At 35.8% G+C, this 16,865-nt stretch overlaps 1 protein-coding gene across 9 annotated transcripts in view; it reads right to left on the bottom strand.

Moving 5' to 3' along the window:
* The window catches only part of ACSS3 (acyl-CoA synthetase short chain family member 3), a 249,175-nt gene that overhangs the window by 165,437 nt on the left and 66,873 nt on the right, over positions 1-16,865 (bottom strand). For all 9 annotated transcript variants that reach the window (XR_014083314.1, XR_014083316.1, XR_014083315.1 and 6 more), the window contains 2 exons: positions 8,741-8,821; positions 8,565-8,660 (listed from right to left, as the gene is read on the bottom strand). Coding sequence is in view for 6 of the 9 variants with exons in the window: in XM_081594857.1 (XP_081450983.1) it covers positions 8,565-8,660; positions 8,741-8,821 (177 nt within the window). In the remaining 3 variants the exon portion in view is untranslated. The remainder of the gene's footprint in view (positions 1-8,564; positions 8,661-8,740; positions 8,822-16,865) is intronic.

Genomic DNA, 16,865 nt, shown 5'->3' with positions numbered 1-16,865 from the left:
TTCACCTCTTTCTCAAGTGCACACGAAACCTTCTCCAGGATAGATCACATCCTGGGCCATAAATCTAGCCTTGGTAAATTCAAAAAAACTGAAATCATCCCAGTCATCTTCTCTGACCACAATGCAGTAAGATTAGACCTCAATTACAGGAAAAAAACTATTAAAAATTCCAACATATGAAGGCTAAACAACACGCTTCTGAATAACCAACAAATCACAGAAGAAATCAAAAAAGAAAACAAAATATGCATAGATACGAATGAAAATGAAAACACAACAACCCAAAACCTATGGGACACTATAAAAGCAATGCTAAGGGAAAGGTTCAGAGCAATACAGGCGTACCTCAACAAACAAGAAAAAAATCAAATAAATAACCTAACTCTACACCTAAAGCAACTAGAAAAGGAAGAAATGAAGAACCCCAGGGTTAGTAGAAGGGAAGAAATCTTAAAAATCAGGGCAGAAATAAATGCAAAAGAGACAATAGCAAAAATCAACAAAACTAAAAGCTGGTTTTTCGAGAAGATAAACAAAATTGACAAGCCATTAGCCAGACTCATCAAGAAACAAAGGGAGAAGAATCAGATCAACAAAATTAGAAATGAAAATGGAGAGATCACAACAGACTACACAGAAATACAAAGGATCATAAGAGACTACTACCAACAGCTATATGCCAATAAAATGGACAACTTGGAAGAAATGGACAAATTCTTAGAAAAGTATAACTTTCCAAAACTGAACCAGGAAGAAATAGAAGATCTTAACAGACCCATCACAAGCATGGAAATCGAAACTGTAATCAGAAATCTTCCAGCAAACAAAAGCCCAGGACCAGACGGCTTCACAGCTGAACTCTACCAAAAATTTAGAGAAGAGCTAACACCTATCCTACTCAAACTCTTGCAGAAAATTGCAGAAGATGGTAAACTTCCAAACTCATTCTATGAGGCCACCATCACCCTAATTCCAAAACCAGACAAAGATGCCATAAAAAAAGAAAACTACAGGCCAATATCACTGATGAACATAGATGCAAAAATCCTTAATAAAATTCTAGCAAACAGAATCCAACATCATATTAAAAAGATCATACATCATGACCAGGTGGGCTTTATCCCAGGAATGCAAGGTTTCTTTAACATCCGCAAATCAATCAATGTAATACACCACATTAACAAATTGAAAGATAAAAACCATATGATTATCTCAATAGATGCAGAAAAAGCCTTTGACAAAATTCAACATCCATTTATGATAAAAACCCTCCAGAAAGCAGGAATAGAAGGAACATACCTCAACATAATAAAAGCTATATATGACAAACCCACAGCAAACATTATCCTCAATGGTGAAAAATTGAAAGCATTTCCCCTAAAGTCAGCAACAAGGCAAGGGTGCCACTTTCACCACTACTATTCAACATAGTTTTGGAAGTTTTGGCCACAGCAATCAAAGCTGAAAAAGAAATAAAAGGAATACAGATAAGAAAAGAAGAAGTAAAACTCTCACTGTTTGCAGATGACATGATCCTCTACATAGAAAACCCTAAAGATTCTACCAGAAAATTACTAGAGCTAATCAATGAATATAATAAAGTTGCAGGATATAAAATTAATACACAGAAATCCCTTGCATTCCTATACACCAATAATGAGAAAACAGAAAGAGAAATTAAGGAAACAATACCATTCACCATTGCAACAAAAAGAATAAAATACTTAGGAATATATCTACCTAAAGAAACAAAAGACTTATATATAGAAAACTATAAAACACTGATGAAAGAAATCAAAGAGGACACAAACAGATGGAGAAATATACCGTGTTCATGGATTGGAAGAATTAATATAGTGAAAATGAGTATACTACCCAAAGCAATCTATAGATTCAATGCAATCCCTATCAAGCTACCAATGGTATTTTTCACAGAACTAGAACAAATCATTTCACAATTTGTATGAAAATATAAGAAACCTTGAATAGCCAAAGCAATCTTGAGAAAGAAGAATGGAACTGGAGGAATCAACCTGCCTGACTTCAGGCTCTACTACAAAGCCACAGTCATCAAGACAGTATGGTACTGGCACAAAGATAGAAATATAGATCAAAGGAACAAAATAGAAAGCCCAGAGATAAATCCACGCACCTATGAACACCTTATCTTTGACAAAGGAGGCAAGAATATACAATGGAGAAAAAACAATTGCTTTAACAAGTGGTGCTGGGATAACTGGTCAACCACTTGTAAAAGAATGAAACTAGAACACTTTCTAACACCATACACAAAAATAAACTCAAAATGGATTAAAGATCTAAATGTAAGACCAGAAACTATAAAACTCCTAGAGGAAAACATAGGCAAAACACTCTCCGACATAAATCACAGCAGGATCCTCCATGACCCACCACCCAGAATATTGGAAATAAAAGCAAAAAGAAAGAAATGGGACCTAATTAAAATTAAAAGCTTTTGCACAACAAAGGAAACTATAATCAAGGTGAAAAGACAGCCTTCAGAATGGGAGAAAATAATAGCAAATGAAGCAACAGACAAACAATTAATCTCAAAAATATACAAGCAACTCCTGCAGCTGAATTCCAGAAAAATGAACGACCCAATCAAAAAATGGGCCAAAGAACTAAACAGACATTTCTCCAAAGAAGACATACAGATGGCTAACAAACATATGAAAAGATGCTCAACATCACTCATTATTAGAGAAATGCAAATCAAAACCACAATGAGGTACCATTTCATACCAGTCAGAATGGCTGCTATCCAAAAGTCTACAAGCAATAAATGCTGGAGAGGGTGTGGAGAAAAGGGAACCCTCTTACACTGTTGGTGGGAATGCAAACTAGTACAGCCACTATGGAGATCAGTGTGGAGATTCCTTAAAAAACTGGGAATAGAACTGCCATATGACCCAGCAATCCCACTGCTGGGCATGCACACTGAGGAAACCAGAATTGAAAGAGACACGTGTACCCCAATGTTCATCGCAGCACTGTTTACAATAGCCAGGACATGGAAGCAACTTAGATATCCATCAGCAGACGAATGGATAAGGAAGGTGTGGTACATATACACAGTGGAATATTCAGTTCAATTCAGTCACTCAGTCGTGTCCGACTCTTTGCGACCCCATGAATTGCAGCACGCCAGGCCTCTCTGTCCATCACCAACTCCCGGAGTCTACCCAAACCCATGTCCACCGAGTCGGTGATGCGTTCCAACCATCTCATCCTCTGTCGTCCCCTTCTCCTCCTGCCCCCAATCCTACCCAGCATTAGGGTCTTTTCCAATGAATCAACCCTTCGCATGAGGTGGCCAAAGTATTGGAGTTTCAGCTTCAACATCAGACCTTCCAATGAACACCCAGGATTGATCTCTATTAGGATGGATTGATTGGATCTCCTTGCAGTCCAAGGGACTCTCAAGAGTCTTCTCCAACACCACAGCTCAAAAGCATCAATTCTTTGGCGCTCAGCTTTCTTCACCGTCCAACTCTCTCATCCATATGTGACCACTGGAAAAACCATAGCCTTGACTAGACGGACCTTTGTTGGCAAAGTAATGTCTCTGCTTTTAAATATGCTATCTAGGTTGGCCATAACCTTCCTTCCAAGGAGTAAGCATCTTTTAATTTCATGGCTGCAATCACCATCAGCAGTGATTTTGGAGCCCAAAAAAATAAAGTCTGACACTGTTTCCACTGTTTCCCCATCTATTTCCCATGAAGTGATGGGACCAGATGCCATGATCTTAGTTTTCTGAACGTTGAGCTTTAAGCCAACTTTTTCACTCTCCTCTTTCACCTTCATCAAGAGGCTCTTTAGTTCTTCTTCACTTTCTGCCATAAGGATGGTGTCATATTTCTCCTGGCAATCTTGAGTCCAGCTTGTGTTTCTTCCAGCCCAGCGTTTCTCATGATGTACTCTGCATATAAGTTAAATAAGCAGGATGACAATATACAGCCTTGACGGACTCCTTTTCCTATTTGGAACAAGTCTGTTTTTCCATGTCCAGTTCTAACTGTTGCTTCCTGACCTGCATACAGGTTTCTCAAGAGACAGTTCAGATGGTCTGGTATTCCAATCTCTTTCAGAATTTTCCACAGTTTATTGTGATCCACACAGTCAAAGGTTTTGGCATAGTCAATAAAGCAGAAATAGATGTTTTTCTGGAACACTCTTGCTTTTTTGATGATCCAGCAGATATTGGCAATTTGATCTCTGGTTCCTCTACCTTTTCTAAAACCAGCTTGAACATCTGGAAGTTCATGGTTCACGTATTGCTGAAGCCTGGCTTGGAGAATTTTGAGCATTACTTTACTAGCATGTGAGATGAGTGCAATTGTGTGGTAGTTTGAACATTTGAGTAATGGAATATTACTCAGCCATTAAAAGGAATACATTTGAATCAGTTCTGTTGAGATGGATGAAACTGGAGCCCATTATACAGAGTGAAGTAAGCCAGAAAGAAAAACACCAATACAGTATACTAATGCATATATATGGAATTTGAAGGATGGTAACGATAACCCTATATGTGAGACAGAATAAGAGACACAGATGCATAGAACAGTCTTATGGACTCTGAGGGAGAAGGTGAGGGTGGGACATTCTGGGAGAATAGCATTGAAACATGTATATTGTCATATGTGAAACAGAACACCATTCCAGGTTCAATGCAAGAGACAAATGCTCAGGGCTGGGGCAATGTGATGACCCAGAGGGATGGGATGGGGAGGGAGGTGGGAGGGGGGTTCAGGATGGGGAACACATGTAAACCCATGGCTGATTCATGTCAATGTATGGCAAAAACCACTACAATATTGTAAAGTAATTAGCCCCAACTAAAATAAATAAATTTATTAAAATAAATAAATAAATAAATAAAAAATGAAGATCATCACATCCAGCGCCATTACTTCATGGCAAATAGGTGAGGTAAAAATAGAAACAGTAACAGACTTTATTTTCTTGGGCTCCAAAATCTGGCCAGACTTCTTATAAGCAGCCGGACTCCTCTGAAATAGCATCTTATAGCAGACAACACAAGGATTCACTGAAAGTTCCTCAAACATGTTTTACTCTGTCATTTCACATCTGACAGCTAGGAGATCAAACCAGTCAATCCTAAAGGAAACAAACTCTGAATATTCATGGGAAGGACTGAGACTGAAGCTCCAATATTTCAGCTACCTGATGCGAAGAGCCAACTCATTGGAAAAGACACTGATGCTAGGGCAGAGGGCAGAGGGAAAAGGAGGTGACAGAAGATGAGATGGATGACATCATGGATTCAATGGACATGAGTTTGAGTAAACTCCAGGAGACAGTGAAGGACAGGGAAGCCTGGCATGCTGCAGTCCATGGGGTCGCAAAGAGTCAGACATGACTGAGCAAATGAACAACAACAACAAATGTAAAGCAACAAAATGTAATAAGCAATAGAACATGATATGTAAGGGGAATGCAGTTAGAATCACTTCTTGATTCTTAGTTTAGCCGACTGAGTAAAAGCAGGTAACAACAACACTGCAGAGTATACGGAAAGAAATGTCTTTGTAGGGAAAAGTGGAGATTGTGAGGTCATTCCACATCACCTTAACCATAATGGATGCCTGGGCCATCTGACAGTCCCTAATAATAAGCTGGTGCTTAGCAGGAAGGTTAGATATAGATATGAGGAGTTAGGAGCCTGGGTTTAATAGTAATATTCAAATCCAACTGCATGGAGATTATCCAGGAAATACAAACAGCATGAGAAAAGAGCGCTAAGAACAAAACCTTACTATTACCCAACGTTGAGGATCAAAGTAAAAGAAACCAAGAGAGAAACAGAAGACAGGATGTCAGAGAGGCAGAATGGGAACAGAGAAGTAGCATCCAGTTTAGTTCCATAAGAACTTACTGCATGTTTAGTGTGTATTGTCTACCACGTTGAGACTGGCTTGTGAGGCCCTCACACTTTACTAGATATAATTTCAGAATAGTCGTGGTCAGCTAACTAACAGACATATGTTCAAGGGGCAATGGAACCACAGAAAGGGGAACTGAGCAGTCAAAGACTTTGAGGAAATTTTCCAAGCGATGATTACATCTAATCAGAGTCTACAAGATAGCTGGAATTAACCAGACAACGAAAGACAGAGGGAAAGTCGTGTAAGGCAAAAGAAACAGCCGAAACAATAGCAAAAGGATATTGGGGACTCAAGAGAGCAGAGAGAATTACCATTACCGAACACGGTCACCAGGGTTGATGCCATTGAGAGAAAAAATAAAATGAAACTGAAGAAAATCCCTGACTTTGTCCCTTACTAAGCCACCAGTGACCTCTGATACAGTAGCTTTATGAAACAATGTGGAGAAAAACTAGACTTCACTGGGATGGAGAATAATTGGAAGAAAATAAAGTTCAGACAATATGGGAAGGGTATTTTTTCCAAGGACTCAGTGGAGAAGAATATAAAGATGGGATAAGTTAGAAATGTGCAGAAGTCTAAAAGGATTTGTTTTATGATAAGAGAGAATTGAGGATGTTTGTAAGTTGTAGGAAAGAAACCCGAGTGCATAGATAAGATTTAAAAGGTAAAAAAAAGAAAAAAAAATCACTCTTTTGTACAACAAATACTGATAGAGCATCTACACTGTTCTTGAGCTCATCATTTCAAGATAAACAACAGAGCCCTTTTAATGGTGTTACAATTATGTTTTAAATAAGCTTAAAAAATAAAAAAGGCCAATGGTAAATGCACAAAAATTACATGTACTATAGTCCTAAAGGCAAACTAATACTTATAAATACTTATCAATATAATGGCATCTTTGACTTTGTCACTTTATATTGGTAATTCCACAATTAATTATAAGTATTTAGTGTTAAGGCTTATTTTATTTACTTCAAAGGGAATTATTATTTTAATAAAAAACACTTATTCTATTGTAAGGACTTCAGTATGGGACACAATTGTCAAGATTATTTTATATTTTAATTGTTACAAATACCACAGGGCATATTAAGTCTACAAAGGACAGAGGCATAGTATAACAGATGAGGAGTAGTACAAGATGGCGTAATACTTGTGTCAAAGTTTGCCTTAATATCTCTGAGCATTTCAATACAGAAAACCAGCCAGCTGACAACGTGGGAATAATCCTGCTTTTAAATGTTGGCTGAGACTAGGAGATTGCCACAAAGATCAAGAACAGTCTCTGATTTTTTCAGAATCATTGACTTGCAGAATGTTATGATTTTAAATAACTTTGACATAATCTATTATCCACATCTCACATATAAAATTCTCTTCTTCAGATTCCTCTCTTGATGTTGAAAGACTTTAAGTGAAAGAGAGCTTTCTATTTCAGAAGCTGCCTGTTCTACTAGTGAACAGTTAAATTTTCTCTGATTATGCCCAAAAGATAGGTCTCTGGAATTCCACATTACTACAGTACTATGTGGCAACTCTTTAAATGTCAAAAGATTCTTAACATATATGCACACTAAATATATTACTATTATCAGACTAACCATTCACAATTCCTTCATCACTTTCTTGTATGACATTTTCCCTCTAGTCCCTTTCATCCAAATGTTTTCTAATAAGTTAATTATTTTTTTCTCCCCCTCATTAAACTGAACATAAATTTCCAAATGTGAAAAAGGAAAATAAGATTATACTACTGCATATGGTGACTATTTTTTAAAATCATTCTATCAACCACTGATGTTTGAACTACAGACAATTATAATCACAGGTATTTAACCACATAAATTGTAAGCAACTCAAATTTCCATGACTTCATTTTTGCAATTATATTTTTAATATAATTATAAAAGGATTTCCATATTCTCCCATCTTGTGTGTTTTGTCCTGAAAGTCCAAGATTATTTTGTGTGCTGATTTGGAAAACTACCATTTTACTGTTCCTCTCAGCTTCTGATATCCTACAAATCTGATGGACAAGTGTTTTAAGTATTTATACAAGGCATTTACTAAAATTAAATAGAATAGGCGTAAGAGCAGAATTTTCTAGTATACACACAAAAATATTATTCCTGGGTAACATTAATCCATGCAACTGAATCTTAAATCTATGAAGATTCAATCTGATCAGTCTAGGAGTCTCTTCCTTACACATATAACAATCATCAGAAACTACCAAAAATATCTGCTAAAATCAAGAAACCATATAGTTGAAATCCATTAAGTCTCTAAAAACACAAAAAGGTGAATCTCTGTTTTGTGATGACTATTTTCTAAGGTTCTGAATCAGGATCAGTCCAATGATATTTTCTAGAAAGGGACAGACATAAAGCTTTTTAGTGTTTATTTTTCAGAATATAATTTTATGGCTTTGTTCAACACAATTTAAATAGCTGTTTTTTTTCTATATATTTCTGTCTTATGAAATCATAATTTTAACTGGAAGAAGACATAAAAATGTTCCCTGTCCCCATTCAATTTTTTTGTTCCTACTTAGACTACTTCTCACAAACTTTCAGTAAAATTAACACTATGTATATGTGGTATGAATTTTTATTTTATTACCTCATATAAAACCGTAGTATTTCCATGTAGAAGAGGTCCATAACAGATATAAGAATGTCCGACAACCCAGCCTAAGTCAGAAGCTGCCCACCACACCTAAACAATAAGAAGAAAATAAAATGCATATAGCTTAATCAGATAAATGTCATATAATATGAATTTAAAACCATGATTACCTCTCCAGGTTTAAGTCCATATATGGAAGACATCGACCAGTTAAGCATTACAGCGTATCCTCCAGTGGGCCTCACCACACCCTAAAGGAAAGAAGAGATGAAGTTAAGATCAATAGACAGTGTGTTAAAAGATGCTCTTTCTTTGTACTATCCACTTAAGAAAAGCTCCTGTTTCAAGTATTTCATATTCTAAAGCTATAAATAACTTTGGCTTTCATGTGTTAATAATTGTATCTGAATCACTATTTCTTCGACACTTCCAATAACAAACACAGAATAATTTGTTCACACCAGTCCATTTGTAGAATTCATTCTCACAGACCATTCTGGACTTTCTAAAGAAAATATGATTTCACAGAACCACATGCAATTAAAAAAAAAAATTTCCAGGGGTAACATAAATTATCAACACTACATTTTAACACATATTTCCAGAACAAAAATGAAAACTTTCAAAATTAAGTCCACAGAAAGTTCAAAGATAGCTGTGTGCCTAAGATACAGACTACCATAAGGATTTTTATTCCTTAATAGTATTAAATAATAATAGGATGCCTAGAGGAAGCAGTCATATTCTAACTGGAGTCTTATTAAAATGCTAACCTGAAGGACCGTGCTATCACAGTATTAGAGCTGAGAAGTTCTTTAGATCTAACTCCTGATGAGTATGATCTAAGGCTGACAGATTTTCCTTATATTACATTTTGGGAAAAAGTAGGGATTGTTACACCATAGCACTATAGCTTTCATGAATCAGTTTGTGAGGAGATAGTCTTGAGAGTGAATGTATTCAACGTTAATACAAGATTAATATTTGAAAACTAAGTGCAAGAGTCATCAGAGATAAGAACTGACAGCAAATTTAATAACTAATTTCATTTATTGCTTCATTATAAACATTAATCATTATTGGTTCACAATGACTTCATGATGTGAATATTCAGAGCAAGAAAGTGAATGCTTGCTAAGAAATATATTATAGTTCACTCACAAGTATTTTCAAACATCTCTTAGTAGAGCAACTATAATCACTCCATGAAGAAAATAATTATTTTACCTAAAAGGGCACACATGGCTCTAATTAATGAACGTGCTACTGGTTGAACTGTTTTGCACAGCTCTGTAACTATAACACACATACATGAATCAGGAGAATGTAAAAGAAGTTGACTTTCTGTTTGTTACTAAAATTGCTGCTTTCCTCAGGTACCACTAATAAAACATAGGTATCAAGCTGTGGAATACATTTTATCTACCAGCAGCAACACCTGGTCTCTTGGCAAATGTCACAGGGAGTTTTGCTGGCATTTGATAGGTATGCTTTCTAGCTTGTATGACATCGTTCGCATGCAGCTGGCTCTTCTGATCATCTTGAGAGAATTAGAAATCCTAAGCTCCTGCCAATAATTTTCACACTTGCATTTTCCCATGTAAACTGAGCAGGTCTTCAACCAGTATATACTGTACATGTCTTCCATGTACTTTGCTAATTTTTTGTCTTATTGGGAAGATCTTTTCCTACAGTTCAAAATCTTGATGAATTTGACATGAATCAACTTGTAAACACTCTTTGCTAAAAAGTTTTATCCATTTGGCAAAGGATAAAATAGGAGGTTTTTTCATAGACAATATGCTGTCAACATTCTGTGAAATTTAATGTCAGGCATGATTTCACTTAAGATGTTTTAGAATTTCTCTTCACCTGTCTGCTGTCCCTACATTTAGAGGTCATTTTTAATTAATAATTCTAAATATCATTATGAAAGGGTAAATTTTTTATATTGAATGATAAGAGGAAGAGTAATCAACTGAAGTGATAGGAATAAAAGACTAAGGAGAACATAAATGGCTAGTAGTTCAGTTGTAAAACTTAGAAGATAATTTAAAAGACAGGTTATCAAATTTCTGCTTACTTCTCAAGTGAACCCTTCTTTAAAGGTTATTTACCAGTGTTTCTTTGTCTATAAAATGGTGGCTACTTAAATCCATTTGACCCCAAAAAAGTTAGACTTAAAAATGAAAATTTGCATGAAAAAACTTAAAATTATACAGTCAATAATTTAACATCTTACTAGGAAAATTATTTCCTTAATTCTAGCAATTACTGTTTTTTATTTTTCCCCCACAACAGACAGAAATGTCAAAAAATTAGAGGTTATTATCAGAGATTCTCATTAAAAACAACAAAAACAGAGCTAACAGAGATACAAAGCCATGTCTGTTTATCACTGATCTTTAATATCCACTTACTTTCAATTTTTTAACAATGAGTATAAAACTTTCATCTGGCATCATTCTTCTATTCATTAATCTAGATTCTCAATATGAAATTTGGTTTTGCCTCTAAAATATTCAGATGACTGCTTTCAATTTTCTGGTTATTTACTACAGTGTAGGAAAAAACTGCATAATATCATACTCTCCATGTAGATCTTTCATAATTAGTTCAAGACTAAAAACACTGAAAGATTAGTTTTAAAAAGATAGTTTCTTTCTTATAATATTAATGTGGTTAAAATTAACATGATAAAGCATTTTTGTTTCTAATCATATTTTCCAGGTAATGATAATTAAAATGCAACAGATAAACTCTGTTCAACCTCTGAAAATACATAAACCAGGTTCAAAAAACCCCACAAATCATTATATTCTAGTATGCAAAATTAACTAGAAACAAACAATGGCATTTTGAAGTATATTTGAGTATGAGGTAAAAATACTGTTCATCATCAGTGCTTACCCCTACAACACAAGCATGCTGCATTTCACTCTTCTGAATTTGTTACTTTATGCACTTAGATCCTACCTTCCTTAAAAGTAAAGACATTAGATGACCTAATATATTTTCAGAAAAGCCCTGTAACCTCCCAGTACACTGCTTTGGTTTTTGTAGGATCAGCATAATACTTAAATTCTTCTGGAAAACTTAAAGACATTCAGGTGGGGATAAAACTCTGTGGCTCAAATAAAGACACAAAAGTGAATTCTATCTCAGTACAAAAGTACACAATGTGAAGGTGTTCTTTAAACAACACAAAACACTTTTAATGTATACAGATATTCAAAAAAATTCAATCCACACAAGTGAAACTAAAGGCTAATTATTTATCCCCCAGGAATGAGACAACAGTTAATCACAGACAGTTCTTTATGGTTTCCAGTTTAATGAGATGCCTTTGAACAATGAAAGCCACAAAAATATCATAAATGGGTCAACTAATGTAAAACAGAAAACTTGTTTATATCAAGTGTGTACTGTTTGGGTGCTACAATTTAAGAAGAATGCAGTTGGAATAACATCAGTTGTAGTACAAAAAGGAAGGAAGATTGAGATATGTGGTAAGATTAAGAGTTTGGGAGTCTTATCTGAAAAATGTTTTTTAATCTATAAAAATTTGAATGGCAAACCTCAAAATATTCAGGTAGGAGAAGTCTACATAGAGTAACCAAGGAAACATACTTCCTAAGGTGAGCCCCATTATTAACTTGTGCTATGAGTTTAGTCACTCAGTTGTGTCTGACTCTTTGCAACCCTGTGGACTGTAGCCTGCCAGGTCCTCCGTCCATGAGATTTTCCAGGCAACAATACAGGAGTGGGTTCCCATGTCCTTCTCAAGAGGATATTGCCGACCCAGGGATCGAACCCACATCTCCTGTGTCTCTTGCATTGCAGGTAGATTCTTTACCTGCTGAGCCATCAGGACAGTAATGAAGACTTGAACAAGACAAACACACAAATAAACATACATATTATATCCATTCACACATACACATGTAAATACATATGCATATATGTCTATATGTACACACACATATGAGTATGTTTTGTATGTATGCATGCTTGTATATATATTTCAATTCAGTCTGGCAAATTAAGTAGAAACAAAACAAGAAGAAAGGGGGAACAAAAATATTACCTGAAAAAAGAAATCCACCACCATGGGACCATTGGAGTCAATGAGTTGAAAAGTATGAGGTATGGCTCTGCTTACTTAAAAAATCCAACAACCAACAATATTCTTGTTCTTATAGTAGTTTTACAGATGATATCCTCTCTTCCTAAAATGAACCCTTACCCCTTTTCTGCACTTGGGTATCTACTTCATCACACGAGTACTTAACAACACTGTGAAAGTGCCACCTCCTCTGCAAGCCACCCAAACCCACGGCTTGTGTTAAAAGCCTCTCCCTCCTTTTTCATGGCGACAGGTCCTGACATTTCTCTGAGCCTCTGGGCAGTAACCACATCCCCTCACAGCTCAGTCTCCTCCTCCGCTCTCAGAGCCATAAGAATGCCTTTGTATCTTCAGCATAGAATAGACAATTAATACATAAGTCAACTGATTCAAAAAGCGAACAATGAAACAAATAAGCAATATATGAAAACTATAATTAAAGAAATATTATTCTTTGTTCAAGAGAAATCCTTGAAATTTACAGAACTTAATGCCAGATTAGTAGAAATGGAATGATTCCATTTGGTATATTTCTTCAAACATAAAATCTCTTGCTGCAGGCTTTCTGATGACTCTGAAGCCACCTCTATGGACGATACTTCAGCAGTAGTATAATTTTTTATGGATCTGAGCAACTATGAGATCAGGGGCAAAGGTGTAGCGAGTTCAGCCTTTAGCTGCAAGAATTGTGAAAGTGAAAGTCACTCAGTTGTGTCCAACTCTTTGCGACCCCATGGACTGTATAGTCCATGCAGTTCTCTGGATCAGAATACTGGAGTGGGTAGCCTTACCCTTCTCCAGGGGAGCTTCCCAACCCAGGGATCAAACACAGGTCTCTCTCCCACATTGTAGGCAGATTCTTGACCAACTGAGCCACAAGGGAAGCCGCAAGAATTGTACTACAGATTACAAAATTTTTTCAGAGGTTTTTTAATTTAACTTTCTCTTATTTTTCTCTATGGTCTAGAATATAAATAAGTCACCTAACACATAGAAATAAAAGTTGATGTAAGTTATAGAAAATTCATATCAGAACAAAGGTCTTATCTACCACTTTCCTGTTATGTCTTCCTTTCTAATTCTTTCCCCTGTGCGCCTGTGGCACTTTATTTTATTTATTTTTTTCTTTTTTGGTTATCACCATACCTCCATGACAGCAAGCTGGAAGAAGATAAATATGACCATCACTAAATCTCTCATTCCCAAATTGACACCCCATCCAGATGAGGTATTCTCCTATTGTGTAGTTCCTTGAAGTAACTTGAATACAGTCAACCAAACCAAGCAGAATAAACATGTATAACAATACAGAAAGGTATGCAAAGCAGCTCAGTTGTAGAATATGCTAGAATATGTACAGCAGATCAACCTGTCATACAACAATCTGACAAATCCAGAGTTGGCAGATGCAGAAATGCAAATATGCCCTAAATATATCTGCAAATTCCAGCCAAAGAACAGACTGAATCGTGTGTGTCTTATATGCACCTATGGGAAATGAGCAGTTTTAAGTAGAATATTTTTATGGGTTCACAAAACTATTTTTCTTAATGAAGATCAAGAAAACAAACTAAATGATGACATGAAATTTATATTTAAATGTTTCATAAATTCATGATGCTCATCTTTCCTATACTTCTATTCCTAGAATCTCAATATTAAAAATTCAGATCCTATTAATCCTGATTAAAAATGAAGTGAGAATCTTATGAATAAAGAGGCATTAGGACACTCAATATTTTGTAATAATATATAATGGAAAATAATATTTAAAAAGAATATATGTTTATATATATGTATGGGATTTTTGGTTCACGTAGTTGTTATTAAATTATGAATAGATTTTAACATATATATATATTCATATATGATTGAATCACTTTGCTGTACACCTGAAATTAACACAATACTATAAATCAACTATATTTCAATTTAAAAAATAAGAGGCATCTGGAGTTAACTAGAAAAGTAGATTATTAAATATTTTGGATCTGCTATGGCCCAGTTCTAAGGTTAGTGCCATAGTAGATTCAAAGGTGTATGAAATATATTCTACAATGTTAGAGAACATGCAATGTAATGAAGATAAGTAAATGAAAAGTAATATATTTCAAAAGTAGAATAAAATAAGTGGCAAAAGTATTTGTTGGCAACATAGACTTTCAATGCAATTGCAATTCTAAAATCCACTGAAGGGATAAGAGAAATATTTCTGAAAGACCTTGAAAATTGACTACTTTGTCTTGCCATTCTGCATGTCCTGCTCTGTAAAACCTACTCGATTACATGAATTAAACACTAGTCCTCTACAGCTGATGATACTCCAAGGGTCTATCTCCAAACCCAGATGTACTCTTGGACCCAGACCTTCATTTCCAACTACTGGCTGGGCATTTCCATGTTAATGTCCCAAAGAGATATCATACTCAGTATACACAAAACCTCCCAGTTTTCCCAGCCCCAAACCATTCTCCTTTGTTTCTAGTTTAGTAAATAAACAAAACTACTTTCCTATGTTCTCAGGTTCAAAGTCTTGTATCTTCCTCTGTCTTACTCTTATCCTTGAACCAAGTCTGATTGCTCCCTAATAAATACTCCAAAACTAAGCACACCTTGAAAACCAATCTCCTTGCTTCCATTGTGTAATGGTGCAAGGATTACCTTCCTTCATATTTTTGTCTCTTTCTTAAGAAACACTAATGCTCTCCATTCCTTATAGGCAGTATATAACCTAAACTTCTTGGCTAAATTTTAAACAATTGGACCCTGCCTATAAATCTGGCCATTTCTCTACTTGTTTTTGCACCAACTGCAGTAGCCATTCCGGAAACTTACACGCTCATGTCTTTACTTATATTGACCCAATCAACCTGGAATGCCCTCCTCCCCATGAGGTCACCTGATGAGAAATTTCTACTCATGCTTCAAATGTCATACCATCGAGTGCTTTCCCTGCCATCTCCCTGGTAAAACAGCACTCTCACTCTCCCATCACCCTTACTATGTTTTATTTTCCCTCATAACACATCACCTATTACATAGCTCTTTGTTCAGTGCCTGTACCCAGCCAGAGAACTCTAAAAAGATGGTCAGATATGTATTTGGGTGCTCAGTAATATTTGTTGAACTAATGGAATTTAATCCTTCAGATGCCATTCAAACTCATCTTTTCTTCAAGAGACAAAAGTAGGGTTTTTTCCCTCTTAGGGAAAGATCACAGTCTATCTTACATTATCTGTGTTGATACATATTGAAACTCCACTATGTTGAAGGCCAGAGAAGTCAATGGCACCCCACTCCAGTACTCTTGCCTGGAAAATCCCATGGACGGAGGAGCCTGGTAGGCTGCAGTCCATAGGGTCGCTAAGAGTTGGACACAACTGAGTGACTTCACTTTCACTTTTCACTTTCATGCATTGGAGAAGGAAATGGCAACCCACTCCAGTGTTCTTGCCTGGAGAATCCCAGGGACGGCGGAGCCTGATGGGCTGCCGTCTGTGGGGTCGCACAGAGTCAGACACGACTGAAGCGACTTAGCAGCAACATGCTGAAGGCACTGTGGTTTACTAATTTTTTATCTCTTTTAGCACCTGAATATCCATGAACTAAATTCAATGTGAATAGAAATCTTCAAACAATTTAACCTTTCTCCAATCTATAGAAATAGATTTATCTTCAGGATGGTACTACTAACGTAATCAAAAAATGAGGATGATTAAAACATCAAGCAATCCTCAGTTTGGGCATCTAAGAATTCCACAAAGTACTTCTTGACCCAGAGAAAACATGGGATATCTAGGTTTCTTCCTTATTTGGAATTATCACTTTTCAGATTTAATGCCCTATATATTACTTTTATTTTATTTCCACTACACTAGCTGAGTCCGTTTTAAACTGATGGCAAACACTTCTGCCCTCTCATACAGATCCTCGTCCAGGCAACAGTGAATTTCAGTGATTAAAAGTCTCAAAGTAGCACCAAAAGTTTTTATAAGATTCCTTCAGGCTTTTAAGGAACTAAAGTAATTTTTTTTTTTTTTTTGGTTAGGCTATACTATGTTTTCAGGGTCAGTGGTTTCCTCTCATGTTGATACTTTTATATGAGATTATAACTTGCTGAGTCCCTTTTATTTCATAGCCAAATGTTCATTTGGATTCTTTGTGGCTGG

This window comes from Giraffa tippelskirchi, chromosome 4, assembly GCF_054371585.1.
Source record: "Giraffa tippelskirchi isolate mGirTip1 chromosome 4, T2T-mGirTip1v1.2.pri, whole genome shotgun sequence".
In the NCBI taxonomy this organism is placed as follows: Eukaryota; Metazoa; Chordata; class Mammalia; order Artiodactyla; family Giraffidae; genus Giraffa; species Giraffa tippelskirchi.
Note: the sequence above shows the minus strand (reverse complement) of the source record. Positions and strands in the feature narration are given on the sequence as shown.